The sequence below is a fragment of the Mesocricetus auratus genome, unplaced genomic scaffold, assembly GCF_017639785.1.
Source record: "Mesocricetus auratus isolate SY011 unplaced genomic scaffold, BCM_Maur_2.0 Super-Scaffold_100003, whole genome shotgun sequence".
Classification (NCBI taxonomy): Eukaryota; Metazoa; Chordata; class Mammalia; order Rodentia; family Cricetidae; genus Mesocricetus; species Mesocricetus auratus.
This window is the reverse complement of record NW_024429188.1, coordinates 100708306-100727245: the sequence shown is the minus strand read 5'-3', so window position 1 is coordinate 100727245 and position 18940 is coordinate 100708306. Positions and strand designations below refer to the sequence as shown.

Below are 18940 nucleotides of genomic sequence, written 5' to 3'. Positions count from 1 at the left end.
CTCTGCCTCTTCTGTGCTGGGATTAAAGGCATGCACTAAGCCTATCTAATTTTGTTTGCATGGGACTTAGGAAACTGAGAAAAATGGAAGGCTAGACTACCATTACTTCCTTGAGATGAATTGAATAATACATACCTTGCATTTTATTGGAGTGTTAAAGAACTCAGGAAGAAAACAAAAACCAAGGATCATTCCTGGTATGGTAGAGAGGGCATTGTAAAGAAGTTGTATTACAAACAGAAGGTGAACATATTTGTCTCTTTTCTACATTGATTGAATAATAAGCCCACAAACTATCAATTTCATTGGCTTTACTCTACTCAATAGTTCTAATTTCCAAATTTCATTTGCTACTCATAAATATAGACAATCTTACTAAATCAGACCACATTGCACATCACAATTATATATAAATATATATTAACATACATGTTACAGAAAAGGTAACAGTGGCAGCAAGTTTCAAGGGACAGGGTGGCTGTATTGAAGGTAGAGGCAGAGAAGTGATAAAGAGCTAGCAGTTTCAGATCCAAGGGTCAGGCAGGTTCAAATGTCAGTTTGTGTTGTTTTGATTTGGTTTTAGTTACTGTTTGAGACAAGATTCCATGTAGTCCAGTGTAGCTGCTAACTCTGTGTAGTTGAAACTGGCCTAAATTCTTGATCGTCTATCATCTGGACACTGGGATTACTTATAGGTGTGTACTGCAATATCTGGCTTTCAAGTTTCAGTGGGAAAGAAACTGTACTTGAGTTATATGCATCTTGAGGACAGAAATGGAGGTGCTTCTATGCCAGTGTTCCTAGGGGGAGGTTCCTTACAAGTGATCAGGTAATGAATGGGTTACTGTGCCCAGGTCTTAGGAGCCCAGGTCATAGTCTTGGAGTACTCCTACTTGTATAGACCCAGGGGACTGGTACTTCATATATCTGGTGTGATTAACAATCCCATGTCTCTGGTGTTTCTGATAAAATTAGATAATATTCACATATTTATTCACTGCTTTAGTAGATTACTTAATGTTTCATGGTACACTGACAAGTGATAGTTCTTAACTTACATCAGCAAGATGTAGAGCCATTTTAGTACTTCATATATCTGGTGTGATTAACAATCCCATGTCTCTGGTGTTTCTGATAAAATTAGATAATATTCACATATTTATTCACTGCTTTAGTAGATTACTTAATGTTTCATGGTACACTGACAAGTGATAGTTCTTAACTTACATCAGCAAGATGTAGAGCCATTTTACCTTGGCCATTATACTTAAAGCGGAGTAACTGAGGTCAAAGCTCTACAAAATGGAGTAACTCAAGGCTAGGCGTAGCCTGAAACCTGTTGCTCTGGGCAACATGGAGTAAACTAGAACAAGGTATCCTGTCATCCTCAGAGGGATTGGGTGGCATTCAGTCTTCTGTGGTGGAGGAAAGGCATATCTGCCATGTTTTCCTAAGGTTATGTTTTGCTTTCTCTGAGGTCATCTGTAATTGCACAGGCGATCCATATGGATGCTGAGAAAGGCCAAGTTGCTAAAGACCAGACTTCCCCAACATTGGGAATCTCCTTGACACTTTTAGACTAGTCCTGTCAGAAATGGACCTACCAAGACCTTAATCTAGTATGATTGATAAGCCCATGTCTCTGGTGTTTCTGCGAACATGACTAATGGCTTAGAGATGACAGTTGAAATACACAATTGAGCAACAAAGAAAGAAGTGGTACCCAAGGGTATTTCCTCCTTAGGCCACTTTACGTTTGTAGTTGTGGCTGTAACAGTTGTGAGCAACCTTGAAAACATCAGTTTTTGTGTTGTCTTTCACCCATCCTGTATGGAAGAAAATCTTGGAGATTGGATGAAGGGAAAGGATGAAAAATTCACAAGAAAAACAGACTTGGAGAAAGTTGTGAGAAGCTGGATTTCATAGGCACATGTAACAAACATGCTTTGTATTTTTTCTATTTTGGGTTTTTGGAGACAGGGTTTCTCTGTGTAACAGCCCTGGATGTCCTGGAACTCACTCTCGACCAGGCTGGCCTCTAGCTCACAGAGATCCACCTGCCTCTGTCTCCCGACCTCTGAGATTAAAGATGTGCACCACCACTGCCTGGCTGTATGTATATTTCTTGAAGGATTTCAAGATCACATGTGGCTCTTTCAGATCATTGTGTGGTTCTGAAATCCATGGATGAATTTGGATTTGTATTTATTTCCCCAGACTTTCTGTTCCCTGAGTCCAGTAAAACTCATAAATTAGGATTTGAGTGAGCTTCTCCGACAGTGCCAACAAGGTATGTGTACCTGTATCAGAGAATCAGTGTTAGAAAAAGTCTTTCTTTACCTGCCCCTAGTTATCCCTCCAGACCCCCAACATGTTTCCTTGTTGAGGGCATAGCTGTTGGAGTCTCCGATTTGTTGGGGAGCTTTGGTGAAATTCTCATGTTGCTCTTTCCTATTGTTGCCCTGGATGTTGATTATTGTTCATAGCACCGAATCCTAGAGGTAGTGGTTGGAAGTGTGCAAAATAAATGAGGTTGACCCAACTGGGTAAAGTAATTGGCAAGCAAGAACCTGAAGCTGGGTGCAGTAACACAATCTGAGTGTCTGAAGCGAGATAGGAAGTGGACACAAAAGAATGCCAGTCAACAATAAACATAATAAACATTAGTGCACATGGGCACACACACACACACACACACACACACACACACACACACACGAGGGTGGTCTAGATACTCAGGTAACACAATGCCAACAAAATACCTGACCTAAGTCAATGAGTGTGCATTGCAGGCCATTCACTCTGGTTTGGCATATTTTACTTTGTATATCCTTGGTGCAGTTCAAATGGGATCTATGATCCTTAGCTAGTATCTTACATTCGCAATGAACTGTCTTTTAAGAATTAATAAGCAGTTTATTTGGTTTCTGTCTGGAATAAAATTTAAAGCTGTTGCAAACTCACCAAAATGAAGGGTGGACTTTTAAAGAAACAGTACTGTTTCTCCCAACAATGCACACATAAAAGTTACTCTTAGTGAAATAGAATAAAGCTTATTGTAGAAACGTGTGTGTTTATCATTGGTCTTCTCTCTTATACCTTGCAGGATTAGTAGACCTAAAAATAATAATTGGCAGTCTTAAGCCTTCCAGAGCTGTATTTTGGCAAGGTTTTTGCAAAATGCTAACTAGCTGTGTTTCTCCTACTGATTGGTAGGTGATCTCAAATCATACATCTGCATAATGACTATAATTTATGTGCTTTGTTATTGAGGGTTAGGTCAAATGACTTCAGGCTTTCTATGTGCATAGCACATTATATGCAGTAATTTCACTCCTTTTTGGAAGCAGAGAGGATGGATTAATGTATACATTCCCCCACCCCCTGGGATTATTAAAAACCTCTGAGATTTGCCTTCTTTGTTTCCATGAAGCAGGCCATTGTGTGTTCCTCCCCGGGTTCTTAGGTGGCCTGGAAGGGCTGAAGTTCTATGGTAACCTGTATTTTAGCTTGCTTTGTAGCTACATGAGTTCCCATCTAGGAAGTGAACTGAAACTATTTTGGTAATGACTTAGACCAACAGCAAAGAATTGTTTTATGTTCATAACAAATAAAAATTAGAAAAAAGGTAAGGTAGCAATTGAGAGATTAGGAAAATTACCCCAGCAAATAATAGCTTAATGTAGCTTCCTAATATTAGAATTACATCAAGTATGGTCTTTTTAAAAAATAAGTTGAAATTCATCATCATGGTACCTTTTTCTCCCCCTCTGCCACATGTATTCATCCCTTATTTTTTAAAGCCAGCATTTACTTTTTAAAAATTTAACTTTTCATTTTAGCAGATAGCACAGATTTTTAGATATCCTATTTCCATGTCTCTTATTATTGATAGCTGTCCTTGGTGTGGTACATTTGTCCCAACTCACGAGTCAGTATTGATGTATTACTGTTGATCCAGACCTATGCTTCATTCACACAGGTATGGTGTTCAGTGTCTTTTAATATGTTGGCAATTGTACCACTTTCACCAGAACTAGTTGTAGTCAATCTAGAAAGAAACTACATAACCTTTAACCATCAATCATACTTCCACTCACCCCGGCTCCCTTCTTAAATAACTGCCAATGTTCTTTCTGCCTCTAGATTTGCTGATGTTAAACATTTCTTACAATCATGTAGCATAGACTTTTTGGCAGGCTTCTTTTACTTATCAGTGTTTTAATTCTCAATCAGGTTGTAATATAGATCCAAGTTTTATTTATTCTTATGATTAGGTAATATTCTATTATATAGATGTACCATATTTTGTTGACCTTTTCCTCTGTTGATGAAAATTTGGTTATTACCAGTGGTGCTCCTTTTAATATTCACATATAATTTGTGGTTTTTCCTAGTGACAGTGCAGAATCCCATCCAGGATATTACATTGTATTATATTATGTTTCCTTAGGCTCTCTTTTTTTCACTGTAGATGGGATCCATCGCTCATGGGTGTCCTATACTGGGCTATAATCCAGCCCAAGACTGCTTTATTGCTTAAAAACAAAAAGCCTAAAAACCTTTTTACATTGCTATAAAAATCAATGAATTTCATCAAGACATCTTCATACATAAAGACCAGATGTTTTGTTTGTATTCATCACTACCAAGTTCTCTTAACTCCCCTCAATCCCTTTGCCCCTGATAGTCCTCATTGTGGAATCTAGGTATCTTTAAAACATCTAGATTGTGCATGGAAGAGATTAGTTCTAGCTTAGTTCATTTAACATGATGATCTTCATGTCAGTTCATTTTTTCTGCAAATCACATAATTTTGTTCTTTGTGGCTGAAGAAAAATTCCAGACTGTCTATATACCACATTGTCTTCATCCATTTATCTATGGATGGATACCTAGCCTGATTGACTTTTTTTTTGATGGCTCTTAAACAATTGTATTTGATTGCCATCTTCACAGTCATATATACATGTTATTCAACTACTGGGTATGTTTTTTCCTCTACATGTCCACCTCTTGTCAAAAACCATTCCCTTTTCACGTAGTGTAAGTTGTCAGAAACATGGCTATGTCTAGATCTTTGGCTGATTGCGTTTTATTGGTACACATCTGTAATCTTTGTACTTGAGAGCTGGCAACACAAGGATCAGAAGTTCAAGGTCATCCTTGGTGCCACAGTGAAATGGAGACTCACTTGGGCTGTATAAGATCCCTTTCAGCACCCCATCCCAATAGCATTTCATTTCCTTGGTGAAGATCCCTCTTCATATCTTGTGGGAAACAATCACTGTTTCTTTGAGAAACCAGGGCAAACTCTTACCATTTACACTTAACATTATCCAGTTTGTTCTTCTCAATGTACCCTTCTTGCATTCTTTCCCCTTAGCATGCAATTAGTGTCTCTTCTTTCCCAAGTGTGTTTGGGAAGGCACTTTGCCTAGGTATAGAAAATATGTACCTTATTAGTCACATGGTATGGGCCAGTCAGGTTTCTCCTCCATTTAAGAACCCAACTACCATTTACAACATGTTTGATGGGAAGCCGAGTTATGAGCATCTGAGAATAAATGAACATTAACTATACCCATTTGTGCACCACAGCAAGTGTTCTCTAAGAGGACTAGATGACAGACAAGCAAGAAAACATGCTTCTATAGACTGTTCCCTTCAGAGTGCTGTTACAGGGTGAAAGGGATTGCTAATGTTCAGTGCCTTTTTAAATCATGGGTTTCAACTGGAAAAAAGAACCAATAAACACGCAGCAAGATTTCATAGTTACTTATTGTGGTTGTCTTTGTCTTTGAAAACTATTGCATTGATATTAAGACAAAAGAGAAATTACACAGAGCTGGTATGATTGAAAAAGTTTGGCTCTTTTGAGTAATTTTTTTAAATGCCATAGAGTTCAGCTTTAAAAATATGGTTCATTGAATCACATTCAAGCCTCCTAGGACAGAGCTAGGGGACCTCTTTTCCCCCTATTGAGGGTCACCGGCCCACAAAAGAAAAAAATTAATCAAGAACCATGTACAGAAAACAATTTAATTTAGGTGCTCCCTTAGAAAATTGTTAAGTATTCAGTCCACCTGATTTTTAAATGAAGAACCAGGAACTCTGAACAAGAACTACTGTTTCATAAAACATGCAGTTATATAAGTGGGGTGTGGTAAAGAACAATTAGCAGCGTGAAGGCATATTAAAGTGATAAAGGTACATGTGTCCATGTATCTAGAATTGTAGAAGCAGGAGATTGAGTTAGAAATGGTAGCATGTGGGACAAACGACAGTTGGAGATCCTAGCTCCTATTTGTTGGAGCACTGCTTGAATCCAGACTCCTGTCCAATTCTCATTCCTTTTGGGTAAATGGCTAGTGGGAACAAAAAGATGCCTTAGTAAGCTTTGTCATAGTTGTTTTGGGAGCATGTATCCCATGATGATTCTTTCAAAAATGTAATATTAGATTTATTCCATTTATGTGCATTAGTGTTTTGCCTGCATGTATAAATTGTGCCATGTGTATGCCTAATACCTGCAGAGGTCAAAAGAAGGTGTCAGATGTCTTGGAACTGAAGTTACAGGCAGTTGTGAGTGTGCTGGGAATTGAACCTGGGTCCTCTGCAAGAACAGCAAGTGCTCTTTCTTAACCCCTCAGCCATCAGCTCCCGGAGATGATTATTTATGCAAGGCATGTGTGAGAATTGCCTGGGATCCTTGTGTATATTGCTTGTATCCAGTGCTATCTCACATTGACTGCTATCTGTCCCAAATCAGTTTTGTTGTCCCTGTGCACAGCTCTAGTAGCCTAAAGGAGTGTGGCATCTTTCTTAAATGACAAATGTACAGGATGACCAAGTTTAAAAAAGAATTCTCCCAAGGCATTTTTCATTTGATACAGCAAACATATAAGTAGACCACCACTCATAATATACATGCTCTGCATTCAAGATGAGGCATTTTGCTGAGGAAAGTATAATTAGCCAGAGGGTTTTTGTCTTATCTTTTAATTTCCATCTCTGTAGCGTAGGGGATTGATCTCAGAGCCTTATGTATGCCAGGTAAACACTCTACCACCGAGCCAAGTCCCTGACCATGAAATACTCGAGTTTGGGTGCTCAGACAATGCCTGATAAGGGTTAGGGATGCCCTGAGGAGCACGCTTGGAACAAACTGGATCCATTTTAACTGTGGATGTTAGGCAATGAGTTTGCACTGACCACTCTCAGAGGAACTGGCTGCTTCAGAGTTAGGAAGACAGTTCTTCAGAAAGGAAATGAAGGTCATCAATTTTTGTTGTTATTTGGGGGTAGGGGATTGAAAGGGGTCTCATACAGTCCAAGCTGGCCTCTAACTCACTGTTTCACCAAGGATGATACCCTTCCAGAGGACCTGGAGTTCAATAGCAAACAGCCACATAGCTCACAACCGTCTACAACTCCAGGTCTATGTGATCTACTGTCTTTTTTTTTTTTTTTTTTTGTCCTGCAGGCACCGTTCATGTGCATGGTTCACAGGCATGTCCAGGCAAACCACTTACATACATTGAAAAGTTTAAAAAAAGAAATACTGCCGGGCAGTGGTGGCACACGCCTTTAATCCCAGCACTCAGGAGGCAGAGACAGGCAGATCTATGTGAGTTCGAGACCAGCCTGGTCTACAAAGCGAGTTCCAGGACAGCCTCCAAAGCCACAGAGAAACCCCTGTCTTGAAAAACATAAAAACTAAAAAAATAACTGTAAGACACAAAAGGGTCTGCAGGACGGTTCAGTGAGTAAAGATGCTACCAAGCCCAAGACACTAGCTAAATAAAGGCAGAAATTCTTTTCAAAAGAGCCTTGTTGCTCATGCGAGTTCTCAGAAATCCTTATTGCAACCCAGCTACTGTTGAAGTGCACAACACAGATGCCTTTTTCTTCCTTGCACGTCTCAGCAGCATTAACTGTTCATGTCCCTGAGTCCATGGTAGCTTGCAGTTTAATTTACAAGCGTATTAGATTATACATTTCTTTTGGCCAGAATGTGAATTAAATTTTCAAAAAGGGCTTTTCATAGATGGAAATGGAGTAAGTAGTATGCTGAAGGTTATGTAGCCCTAAGGAGTACTCCTCTAAGAGTGAGGACTCTCAGAGGAAGTTGGCTTTGGCAATCAACGCATCAGCCATGTTTCTAGCTGATTGTCATCCTTTAAACAAGGCATGCCTTTCTCACCAGTGATCACGTCTTTCTGGAAAGTCCTTTCTAACATAAAGGTGTACTAATCATCTTTGTTAGGCATTGCCAGGACAAACATACTCTCCACTGTTCAAATATAAGCAGGCCCACGTAAGGTCCCACTGGAGGTCTTGGTGGATGTGAGATTGGTACAGTGCCTGGGATTTTATACATTTCTTTGTAAACTTTCAGCAGTAAAGCTTGGAGGGTATATCCTCCAGTGTAAAAAGTCCTGTAGGTGAGTTTGAATTTCTCAACATCTAGCACCTTCTTCAGTAGAGATGATTCCTTCCCAATTGTTTTCTCACTGTCTTCTAGCTTCAGTGTGTATGTGTGTGTGTGCGTGCGCGCTCGCACGTGCGCGCGTATGTGCAAACCCTCAGACACATATACATCGTTGAAGGAAGGGGTCTTCTTTTATTTTGGTCTGTTTTGACAGTATTCAGTAAATCAACATTTTACTTGGGTGAATCTGCTAAGCTTGTATAGACAACTGGACATATGAAAGTGCCTTTAATCCCAATGCTTTGGAAGCAGAGAGGTGGATTTCTGTGAGTTTGAGGCCAGCGTGGTCTACATAACATGATGACTTCATGACTTCCAGATCATCCAGAGCCACACAGTAACCCTGTCGTAGAAAAATACATTGTAGAGATGTGGATGTTTTTCCAAATGCCTGAGATTTTCTTTTTTTTCCTTGAAAATTTGATACATCCCCATTGGAATCTTTGTAAAGGGTTGAGATAACTATGTAGACTAGTCTGGCTTTGAACTCAAGAGATCTGCTTGTTTCTGCCTTCAGAGTTCTGGGATGATGTAAGTGTAGTACTGTATGTACTTGGGGTCTTTATACTGTTTGATGTGTTTAGACTACTAGAGGAATCCCCAAGCTTGAAAGCAGCAGACAACTGGATATCTCTGTTAATTATGTGTTCTGGTACCAACAACCCATAAAGAGGGGCCTTTTCAGTTTTTTTTTAATTTTCAATTTTTTTATTGATTCTTTGTGGATTTCACATCATTCACTCCGATCCTATGATCCCACTTATCTCCCTGTTCTCTCCTTTATCAACTACATTTAAAAGAAAAACAAAAACAAAAACCAACCAACCAAAACAAAGACAAAATAAAGGAACAACAACAAACAAGAATCTTGTCATTGAAGCTGTAGTGTGGCCCATTAGTTCATACATCGTTACTTGTGTTTATTGACTTGAATCATCCATTGGTCTGGCTCGAGGTCTCTGGGTTTTTCTATACTACCTGTAATGGGTTCTTGCTGGGCCTCCTCTTAGATATCCTGTTGTTGTCCTGTGTTGTGGAGATCCTGCTGTTTTGCGTTTGGAGGTTCGTCCTGTTCACATGCTCCAGCAGTTTGTAGATTTGGTGGATGTTGGGCAGGGCCAACTCATAGCCCTGGTTCTGGTTCTGGGTGGTAGCTGGGATTGTCACTTCACTAGCCCTTCCTCATCGTCACTACCCGGACGAGCTCTCCAGTACTGCTTCGGCTAGCTCACCCAAAACAGCCTACAGCAAGGAGCAGGGCCACTTCTCCTCTTAGACCCTTAGATCCAGGTCCCCAATGCTCATGTCACCAGGGCCAGCTCTAATGTTTTGCCCAGGCAAAAGGGGTTTCCTTAGCAACTGCTTTTCTTTTACTAATGAGGTCTGAGTTATTCTAGAACCTCAGCTCTAAACTCTATTTCACAATCTTCTTTAAATTATTTTCCCCATTAGTAAAATTATGTATTGTCCATGTCTTTCAGAAATCACTAAAGAAACAATAGTTTCTGGATGGAGAAGTTATTTGACGTTTGTCCTTTAATGCTTCACACGTTTTATTTTAGGTATTAACATTCTCCATACCTTTTAATTGCAAAAATGGTCAGATGTGTACACACACACACACACACACACACACACACACTCTCTCTCTCTCTCTCTCTCTCTCTCTCTCTCTCTCTGGGCATAATATATATACTGAACACATAGAAATAATTCCATTTACCTTATATTGATATATAGATATATAATTTTGTATGTATACATTAATAATCTAGTGATAATCTGCTGGCATGCCAACTCTATTTTATGTTCAGTACTTCTCCCCAGCCCTAACGCTACTTTGGTGTCTGTGTTATGGGAAGACTTGTTTTATGAAAGTACACAAAAGCCAATCAGCAGGAAGACAACTTTGTCATTCCAAGGCCCTCTGTTTGTTCAACATACCATTGTCAAGTTACTATACCCTGAGATGCATTTTGAGATGAAGTCTCATTATGTTGTCCCTCCAGTAGCTGGGGCAATAGCCACATGCTCAGTACTAGGCCCAGAGTATTTTTTAATGACTGTGTATACAATTTTATCAAACCAGTAAATAGTGGGTTGCTTCAAGTCATAGTACCTGGTGTGGTTTAATTTTGAGCTTCACTGCACCTCTTTGGTCATTGTGAGGGATTAGGTATTAGTCTCTTCAAAGCACAGTTTTCATTCTGTGACTGAGGAAGAACAAAGAAGAGGAGTCATAGAAGAAGCCATATAAACCCTTACACCTCTGAACTATGGACAGATTGTAGTTCTAATAGCAAATACTTTGTTGGTTAGGTTGCTATGCAGTGAACCATCTGGGGTACATCACTACATAAAGATCACATTTATCAGAAACCATTGGTCTATGGGAATATGAGGAATAAGTAACTACACACAGAAGGTGGATATAGTCTGATAACCTACTTAGCCGGTAGCAACATTGGTGGCGCACGCCTTTAATCCCAGCACTCGGGAGGCAGAGGCAGGTAGATCTCTGTGAGTTCAAGACCAGCCTGGACTGCAGAGTGAGTTCCAGGACAGCCTCCAAAGCCACAAAGAAACACTGCCTTGAACCCCTCCCCGCCAAAAAAAACCATAGAGGATTGCCTAGGATCACTTTTATGATTTAGCATAGGTTCAGATTACTCAGTATGATCCCCCATAGTTTTCCTTTGTGGCACCAACCCCTTGAAATGTGTGGATCTCTGCTTTTCCTCAGTAGAATTCATGCTTCTTTATGTTTCTTTCCAACACTATAACATTTTTGGAATTATATATTTACTTAGTTTTGGGCTGTTATCACACTTTATAAACTCTTCTCTCTTTCTTGAAATATAAACTCCCAAATCCTTAAAAACAATGAATTTCTTGTTTATCTGACTTACACTGTGTCACACAGAATCATAAGGAATCTATGAAAGGTTTGCTGTTCTTATTGCCCCACAGTAACTTCTGGGGTTAAAGCCATCTTCTTAATTACAAAATTCTTCTGCTTTTCGTTTTGGGGGTGGCGGTAGATTTATTTTTATTTTATTTTAATGTGCTTGATAGGTGCATTAAATATATTAGATACTGAAAGTGAAAATTTTAATATGATGCATCACAGCTTCCATTTTGAATACCAGTGATAGCTTTGTATAAGTTCATTAAGTTGTGTAGAGGTTAGACCTGGTTTATTTATTTGCCAGCTGTTTTTGTTTTTGTTTTTGGAGACAGGGTTTCTCTGTGTAGCCCTAGCTGGTCCTGGAACTCACTTTGTAGACCAGTCTGGCCTCAGACTCAAAGTGCTGGAATTAAAGGTGTATGTAGCTATGCCTGGTTGTAAGCTTTTTATTTTTTAAATAATAAAGCTGTATTTGAAAACAACACCAAAGCTGAGGTATGAGAATGAAGAGTTTCATGTGCCTTGAAACCTTTTAGATCTGTGCAGTGTTTGAGCTTCTACAAAGAGCCTCCCTGGCTCAAATAAAGAGGGATGCACATCTGAAATCAAGCCCTTCTCTCTTGGACCTGGTGGATAGTGGTGATGCAGATTGTCTTTTTACCTTCCAGGTGACCATTTGAAGATCTGTCCCCAGGGTTATACCTGCTGTTCTCAAGAGATGGAAGAGAAGTACAGCCTGCAAAGTAAAGAAGATTTCAAAAGTGTGGTCAGTGAACAGTGCAATCATTTGCAAGCCGTCTTTGCATCTCGCTACAAGAAGTTTGATGGTATGTGATCTAAATTGCATGTAAGAGGTGACAGCTGTTTTGTATGATCGTTCTTAGATGTCTTCTGTTCTCTCAGTGCTTCAGTTTTCTCCCAAGATGTGGTTTAATGGTGGTGTGGTTGAAGCAGTCTTCCAGAGGCAAGTTACTAAGCAGCTTGCATTGGCATCTGTATACTAGGCCTTATGGAAATATGGTCAAAGGGAGTTAAAAATAGATGAGGTTAATTTAAATGCTTTCCTTTTCTTTTTCTTTGGGTGAATGCTGCATAGTGTTGTTGACGCAAGTCACTGGAAAAAAAAAGACTTCCTAATAAAAAGCAGGCATCTCAAAACTGTCTTAGCTTCCCCCCTCCATCCAGTAGAGAGATTCTGCAGATGCTGGACTTCATATTAAATTTCACCATGGATTGCCAACTAGAATTCTTAGAATCCCCATAGCACATAGACAAGATTGGTGCTTAGCTTTTGAGCATCCATGCAGCCAGTAACCTGAAGTGGCCACTCATCTATAGTCTTCACCAAGCTTAGCTGCCTCTCCAGGCTCATTATTAGCTGAGGTCTGCCATAGTCTTTCCATGAAAAAACCCACAATAGAACTCTATACCCTCTTACGTGTATACTTTTATTTAATAGAGAGGATGTAAGCAGAGGAGAGGTACTTCAAACCCTACCTGAAACCACGCTACAGATAACAGATGCAAAACTAGAATATGAGGTCCCAAACACCCCAGCATTCCTCTCTGTGATATTTCTCATTCATGATTGTTGTGAAGTAGACTTGATTTAATCAGAACCATTTCCTTTGTGCCTGTTTTAAAGGCCATTCTAATTACATAGTACCTTTGAAGCAAGCTTTTCTTGACATTATGCATGGTAAAGTAGTACAAGGCAAATTTTCTAGATGTGAAATGTCTTTGAGTATTCCTGCAAAGGGCTTGTTACCATGGTGAGAAGTTAGACTAAATTAGATTTGATAGAGCTGATAAGACAGTCCCCAACTATAGAACAGGTTGTATTTCAGGCGTTTATTTTGAGAGTCATTATTTGAAACTTTTTTGTAACCAATTTAGTAAGTATTAGTAAGCTGTCTAGGCTAGACTATGACGCATTTAATTTGTAATGTAGTTGAACTTAATACTGTCTGGATATTATAGTGTTCATCATTGATCCTATTCACTGTTTCAAGTACACTGTGTGCCAAACATATTTGGTCTTATTTTTGCATGCTGAGACTGGGGAAGGAACCCAGGGCATTAAACATGCTATACATGCTCTCAACCACTGACCTATACCTCCAATCTGTTTTGTTTTATTTCTCTCTCCTTTCTCTGGATGGGTAAGAGTAAATATCTGTATCTTTATATCCTGATTAACTCAACTCTGGTATATCTAGCTCCTTCTGTTTAAAAGCACATGCTAATACTTTGTGAAAATGATATTACTGGTAAGTACAGGATCAGAATCCTCCTTTTCTCTAGATCACTGTTATTTTTACTTTGAAAGCAATGACTCATTACCCACCCCCCTCCAAGTCCATCTAATTTTTTGAGATGCCTGTGATTTGTGATTTTGATTTCCTCCCTAGTGCTAGGATTACAGGTGTGTACTACATGCTCAGAAACATGAAAGTCTCTTGACTCTGGCGTATCAGAGAGGTGACTGCTTCAACCATCACCACACGGGACTTTCTCATACCAGAATTAGAAAGGAAACTTAAGTCCAGCCCCTGTTTGGGAGCATGATGCCGTGAAGATAAACATGTTTCCAAGTCCCCAAGCCCAACTTCTCTAAGTTATCCCATTTTTTTTAGGTGAAGTACACTTGGAAGTTAAGATAATGCTTTTAATATAGGCTTAAACCTGAAGGTTGAGAGGAAGAGATGCTTAGAAAAAAGTAAGACACATCCAAGAGCATACCCGTGGGCTTCTCAAAGAGAAAGCTGTAGAATATAACAAATATCCAAGTCTGGGTACAGACTTCTCCAAAGAAAATTGTCCTGTTTCTGGTTACACACATCTTTCTCTGGAATAGAGCCCACAGTCATTGCCTATGGGTCTGCTGGTTTAGAGTTCTTCCCCCTTCTCCCTCCTCATGGTTTTATAGAAGTATAGTACATAGTATGATTACAATGTCCAAGCTTTCTTTTAAAGAAAGCTGGATAGAGAGCCGTTATCAGTAAGTGTTAACATATGCTTGAATTTTTTAAAATATAGAAACAATTGTTCTTCTTCACATTCAATAAACACATTAAAATTGTACCTTTATCAGTTCCAAAACATACTAAACATGATTATAGAACTCCCGCGTATTTCTTGTGACTCTAATTTAAAATATGGCAAAGACAATAAAGTTAATGAGCACCAATTAAAATTTGTTGTAAGCTGCTGAAATCTGTTTGGTCTGGAGATCAGAACAGAGCTGGAATACTCTGCACATTTTTTTAAGTTTTCTGAAATGATTTTCCATGGCAAAACATCAGTTGTCTGGTTCCCAGCAATCCTTTAGTGGGTGCTGCATCAGTTGTTTGATTGATAGATATATTTTTAAAAGATCCAGGGATGTTGAGTAAAGTGTTTTAAGGTTATTTCAATTCTCAGAAGTCCAAAGGTAAGGTGTTTTGATCAAAGAACTGTCCAGAACTGTGATAAAAAGGACAAATGTGTGTCTTTGATGTAAATGGAAGAGAGGAAATTTGGCAAAAAAGCAAGATGGTGGCTGGGGAACCAAGGACTGCAAAGTTGCACACAACCCTCCTGGAGATACATAGTGAGGAAATAACAAAGGAAATAGCAAAAGGGAAATAGTAGTAGGTCCATTGACTTCAAAAAAGGGTCTGGCCATGTCCAAGCTCAAATGCATACTCAGAGTTGATTTTGGACCCTGACTACTTTCTGGGTTATCAAAGTGGCCTCACTGACCCAGCCTTTTGGTTACTTTGCCCCCATTGCAAGTGAGTGGTATGTTACCTGCTCTGGTGTTTTCGGACTCACCAAATGTAAAGAACAAATTCTTTTTCCCATTCTTTTGTCTCAAAGGAGGTTTTTGGGGGGGGGCTTGTTTTGCCTCTCTGATTTCCATTTTCTATTGTTATGTATCTCAAGTGAATATATCATTAATAAGGTGACTTGTACATTTTAAGCTCTGTGTGTATGTTTTCAAACCTGGGTAAATACAAGAAGAGGCCTCATTTGGTAGTATCTCCATGTGGTACCTCAAGCAGTTTTGTAGGTTTATTTTTAAAATATTAAAATTGTATTACTACTATTACTTATTATTATTGCTATTGTTGTTATTATTGTTATTAGCGCGCGCGCGCGTGTGTGTGTGTGTGTGTGTGTGTGTGTGTGTGCCTGGTATGTTCATGCCATGTATATGTGTCAAAAGTCACACAACAACTATTAGGAGTTAGTTCTCTGTTTCTACTGTGGGTTTTGGGATCAGACTCAGCTTTTACCCACTGAGCCATGTTGCCAGGCCACCTATGCTTTAAATGTGTGTCTCTGGGTGTGAAGACTGGCAAGTTGTTTTGTCAACTCTATCTTAAAATGGTCCTAGAGCCAGAGCATTAGAGTGCCAGGGCTAGCTGCTCCCCCTCTTGGCCAGTCTTGGGAATTTTTTAGTAGCAAAACTACTAATTAGCTGAAGCAGTTGTCTCATGAATATGCTAATAAGTCAGTTGAGTGGGCGTTGGAGAAGAATTGCTTGGCAAAGGATAGAAATAGTAGAAGTGGGGCATAATCAGTGTTTGGGGACTACAACATAAAGGCCCATCCCCAAAATGTCTGGCACTTGGTGAGTCTCATTGTTTTTAAAAGAAACATAGGTTATTAAGGTGATCAAAGCTGCTGTGTTAAATACATTTCTGGATTACTCAATAAAATGATGTAATAGCCATGAAGAAATACTACTGCCAAACAACTCCCTGAATCAAACTATTTGCTAGATATTTTGCACACTTTAAGAATTCTTATGGAACCAAAGATAACACCTGATACTAATTTATTGGGAACACTCCTAGTTTGTCATTTTAGGAGGAAATTAAGCCACTTTGGTTGGGAGGCAGAACACAACAAGTTTTCATCCTGGTTCTGTAGCAGGACCTTCTGTGACCTGGGATAATTAACTGGGTCTCAGTTTTCCCATCCATAAAATGAGGGGTTGAGCTAGATGTTCCCTCAAACCCCTTTCAATTCTAAAAATTCTGTGAATCTTTTAAACATGTGACTAGACCAGCTGCTTTAGTGAAAGGTCTTACAAGTTGTTAATTAGCCATCTGTATGGTACCCTGTATTTCCCTCCTGTCATTTCTTAACCCCCAGCTACTTTCACGGGGTCTTTGAAAACCTTCCCATGAGCCTGCAGCTTGTTAACTTGAATAATAGTAGAAATTTTCTGAATTAGCTTAAAATGCACATAAAAGACATAATTGTCTGTCCCATCTATCTGCCTGGGCTCTGTAAGCTAGAGTGGCTATCATTCACAGACCCACCCGTTCTGTACCCCTCCCCCACCCAGGTTCCTATCATCTCACACAGGCATGGCATGAAGCAGTCTTCAGATTGAGCTGAATCTGTGTTTTAATCACTATAGTACATATCACTCATTTCATTAAGCCAGAAGGAAAACCATGTGGAGGCTCAGTGGGCTGAAGGGATTTGAATTCATAGGCCTGTGAAACTAATAACCACGGTGAGAGTGAACTCACCTTCAATGATAAAAACACCTAACTAAACTCCATGGCCATTAGCTAATTTGAAATTTCTTGATTTTTTTCTAGACCCTGATCCTTAGCTTTTTTTTTTTATACTTTGTGGATTTGTTATTGGAGCAGGGATTTTATTGCTTACCCATATTAATAAAAACCTCCTTTTTAGGTTGTTTAAAAAACTTAAAACACATATTTCAAATATTATGCAAATATATATAGTAGTATAAACACAGACGTTTTTGTTGTTGGAGACAGGATCTCATGTGAATCAGGATGATCTCGAAGTCACAGAGATCCACCTGTGATTAATGGAGTACATGATCACTGCTTGTTTTAGCTTGGGTTTTTTAAGATTTATTTTTTAACTAGGTATATATGTATGTGTTCATATGTGAGTATAAGTGCAGGAGTGTAGGTGCCTGGGAAGGCCAGATGAGGGTCTTAGATGCCCTAGAGATAGAGTTACAGACTGTTGGGAGCCACTTCCTGTGGGTGCTGGCAATCGAACTAGGATCCTCTGAAAGAGCAGTGTGTACTCTGAATAGCTGAGCCATTTCTCTGGCCCCTAGATTGATTTTTTAATCCTCACTTCAGATTTCAGTTGTCATGACTTTAAAACAATTGTTACTATTTGAACCCTCATTACAGTGTAGTGGGCAGCAAATCATAGGCAGAATAGCCACAAAGCACAAAGAATGACATGGAGCCACTTGGCCTCTTTAGAAATACATTGTCCTGGACACACTAGCTGCCTTTGATTTTTTTTTTTTTTTGTCGTAGTTTGATTGATGAAAAAATGAATGGTGGTAGTTTTAAAATGACGTTTTTCTTTGTTGTCACTGTTTACTCTAGATAATTTGGAAAAAGAAAAAAAAGGGCCTTTACTGATGAAACTGAGTAAAAGAAAGCAAGAGTCTTTTTGCAGACAGGAAGGAGTACCATTGTTTTCTAATTATAAAATACTCTTGAGGCTGAAGGAGAACCCCTGTGCACTGCTGTAGCGATTGTAAGATTCTCACAGTGACTGAAATGGAGGAGGTCTGCAGATTGTAACAATGGCCTAGTGACTGTGAAGTGGAGCAGATCTTCCACGTGGCCCGGTAGTTCCATTGCTGGACAAAGAACTAAACGAAATGAAATCAATCTGTCAAAGTTGCAACTTCCCACACAGTTCACAGTGACCACGATGTGGAATCAGCTTGTCTAGCAACTGACTAGTGGAATAAGAAAGTGTGATGTCCACACACAAAATGCTATTCCATCATAAGAATGAAACCCTAACATTTGTGGCAATGTCGAAGTACAGCATGAATCTTAAAAAACTCTCAGAAGTTGAGAGTAGATTCATGGAGTGGTGGATGAGGTGTAGTAGGGAGAAGTGGGAAGAGGTTGGTCATTGGTTAAATTGTAGTTGCTTAGGAAGAGTAAGCTCTGGTGTGCTGTTGCCAAGTAGGTTGACCATAGTGTATATCTCAAAATAGAAAAGACAGTAATTTGAATATATTTGGCAAAAAGTATTGACAAAGTTTAAGGTGACAGATATGTTAATTCAAAGTTGATCGTTGCCTAATGCATTTGTGAATCAAAATATCAATCTTAACTCATGAATATGTGGAAATGTTATGTGTCAATCAAAAAATTTTAATGTCACTGAAAAATTTGAGGGAATAAAAAATTGAAACATTGAATACAGTCATATTTGATCATTAACATTCCACCATCACCACTGTATTTACTTCATCCTTTTTGTGTGTGTGTGTCAACATATAACACATATATACATGCAATTAGAATCACTAATTAAATTATTTGGTGCCATGATTTTTCTTGATATAAGATCATGAATAGATATATATTATAGGGTTTGTGAGGCCATGTGATATCCTGCACACAAAATGTAGCATTGGAAAGCTTGCTGTGGCTACTCTAGCTTCTTAAGTTACTTACATGTGCTCAAAGCCTTCTCTGGGCGACTATTGGATGCAAAATAATGTAAGTTCACGT

The 18940-nt window shown here is 39.1% G+C and overlaps 1 protein-coding gene across 1 annotated transcript in view; it reads left to right on the top strand.

Moving 5' to 3' along the window:
• Positions 1–18940, top strand: part of Gpc4 (glypican 4) — a 113846-nt gene that overhangs the window by 62469 nt on the left and 32437 nt on the right. Inside the window, exon 2 of the mRNA XM_005085551.4 lies at positions 12071–12229. Coding sequence (XP_005085608.1) covers positions 12071–12229 — 159 coding nt within the window. The remainder of the gene's footprint in view (positions 1–12070; positions 12230–18940) is intronic.